Consider the following 2929-nt stretch of genomic DNA (forward strand, 5'->3'; position numbering starts at 1 on the left):
AAAAAAAAAAAAAAAAAAAAAAAAAAAAAAAAAAAAAAAATTTTTAAAAAATAAAAAAAAAAAAAAAAAATAAAATATATATATATATATTTATATATTTTTTTTTTTTTTTTTTTTTTTTTTTTTTTTTTTTTTTTGTGTGTGCGTTTGGCTATTTTAACCGTATTATTTTAATTTTATATTTTTCTAATTATAATTATTTACATATATATATATATATATATATATATTTATATATTGGACTTATTAAAATTTTTTTTTAACAAATGTTTCAAAATATTTCAATTTCAAATATTTTTGTACTAAACATGGGGAAGGGAAAAAAAAAAAAATAGTATATGTTATATAATAAAAAAGGAGTGAAGGAAATGTATACATATATATTATATATATATATATACAATTCACAATATACAAAAAACAAAACTTAGGCATAAAAACACTTAACATATATATATATATATATATATATATTATATATATGCTTTAAAGTGATACCAAAAAAAAAAAAAAAAAAAAAAAATTTTAATAAAATATTATATATATATATATATATATATATAATAAATATATTTTTAGGTTAAAAAAAAATAAGTTCTGTTTAATATTAATTATTAAACCATTCTTTGGCTTTTAAAAAAACTTCATTACCAGCTGCGACAATATTTGATATTCCTTCCCTTGCTGATACTTTTAGACCTTGTAAATTTTGTACAGTTTGTTCATCTAAATTCCATACTCCTTTTTTATTATTTACATTCTTATTAAAATATTGATCAGATGATATACTATCCGCTATATGAACATTTGACATAACGTGTTCATTGCGTGGCATTTCATCATAAAAGTATTGATCAGAACGTATACTTTTACAATCTTTAAATTTATTTAATTTAGAATCTGTAGTTACATTGAAATTGTTATTGCTAAAACTGTTTTTATTATTAAAACCATAACCATTATTATTATTATTATTATTATTATTATTACCATTACTGTTCAAATAATTGTTTGGATTAGACATTCTATTACCATATACATTATGCTGATTATCCATATAATGCTCATTATTATAAGCATACATATTGTTATAATTATTATTGTTGTCGTACATACTTCCTCTTATACCTTCCAAATTATTGTGTTGCTCTTTTTGATTCGTTGCATATAATTTTAAAGAATTATCTAAATTTGGATTCCCACTATAATTATTATTGACATTATTATTATTATTATTATTATTACTATTATTGTTGTTGTTTATTATATCGCCTTGTTCAAATATATTATCAAAATTTATATCTATTTTTTTTGCTTTAAAATTTTTATTACAATTATTATTAAATGCTACCTTTTCATCTATAAAATGGGTAGGAACAAAAACATTACTATTATTATTATTATTATTATTTTGATTTATTTCCATCTTCTTTGAATTATTACTAAAACCAAAAAAAGTACTACTAAAATCATTTTCATTATTTTGCACATTTTCAAAACTAGTCAACATTTCATCACCTTTTATATCATCACTAATAAGATCTATTGGTTGCTTCCTATTCATGCTTAAGTTATTTGAAACACCACTATTCATATGATTACTACTATTATTACTATTATTACTATTTTTATTATTGTTATCAAATTCCACACTTTTCACACCCTTACTATAATTTAATAATATTTCGTCCAATAAATTATCCAAATACATTTTATATTTTAAACATACATGTGAAGAATAATCTATTATACTATCCTTACTTCTTTTTAAATATTCACTTGCTTTCATATTCCCTCCTAAACATATCCTTATCAATTGTTTTGCAGTAAACTTATCCATTCCTGTCGAACGAACAAAAGATATATGAGTTCCTAACTGCCTATGTTTACCTGAACAGTTCAGGCAAATAAATATAGCATAGGTGAGAGATAGCCATTTGGGATTTTTGTTACCACAATCAAAGCAATTTTTATTTTCATTTTTATTTAAAATAATTTTAAAAGTTTTATCTTTTAGTGTATCCAAAACATATCCTCTATTATCTTGTTCATATTCCAAAACTTCTTCAATTAAACTTTTCTTCATTTTTTTATTTTATAAAGCAAAAATAAGAATGAAATGGGAAAGAAAAAAAAAAAAAAAAAAAAAAAAAATATATATATATAAATATATATAAATAGATAATGAAAGTTATTCCTTCTTTAAAAAATGGCTAGTTTATAGCTATTCCAAAAAAAAAAAAAAAAAAAAATTGGCATATATATATATATATATATATATATATATGTCTGGTTATATAAAAATAGTTATATATTTATGTATTTTTTTTTTTATTCACGGAATTTTGCTTAAAGAATTTTTCACATTTAATAATCATTGAAGAAAATATACATAAAATAACATAATCAATTAATCAGATTTGTGAAATTATATATATATATATGAATTTGTGTAAAGTGTGTTCAATATTTTGTTTATATGGGCATTCAATATGTTTATTTCCCTTGATGTTTTGTATATTTTTTTTTTATAATTCTTTTATGTTTGTGCTTCAAATAATATTATATTATATATATATATATATATATAATATATATCAGGCTAATTTTTATAACTCAAATAATTGCATCATCTAATAAATATAATATATATATATATATATATATATATATATTATATTATCAAAAAAAAGATTTATGTTTATATTTCTATCCGTTTGATTTTAACCATATGTAGAAAATTATAAAAACTTACAATTTCTTTTTGTTTTCTTATTTTTTTATTTTTTCTTTCTTTTTTTAATTCTTCAAATTATTACATATACAATATTTATAACATATATATATAATCTATATATTATAAAATTAATTTATATATTATATATAAATATTAAATATGTATATATTTTTATAATTCAAAATTTTAAAC

The 2929-nt window shown here is 18.1% G+C and overlaps 1 protein-coding gene across 1 annotated transcript; it reads right to left on the reverse strand.

Moving 5' to 3' along the window:
- Positions 1-607: 607 nt before the first annotated feature.
- On the reverse strand, positions 608-2086 carry PRSY57_0804500 (GTPase-activating protein, putative; the record flags this gene model as incomplete). Its single annotated transcript, XM_012906986.2, has 1 exon — positions 608-2086. One exon carries the CDS (start codon positions 2084-2086, stop codon positions 608-610), a length of 1479 nt encoding a protein of 492 aa, XP_012762440.2.
- Positions 2087-2929: the final 843 nt, after the last annotated feature.

Source organism: Plasmodium reichenowi, chromosome 8, assembly GCF_001601855.1.
Source record: "Plasmodium reichenowi strain SY57 chromosome 8, whole genome shotgun sequence".
Classification (NCBI taxonomy): Eukaryota; Apicomplexa; class Aconoidasida; order Haemosporida; family Plasmodiidae; genus Plasmodium; species Plasmodium reichenowi.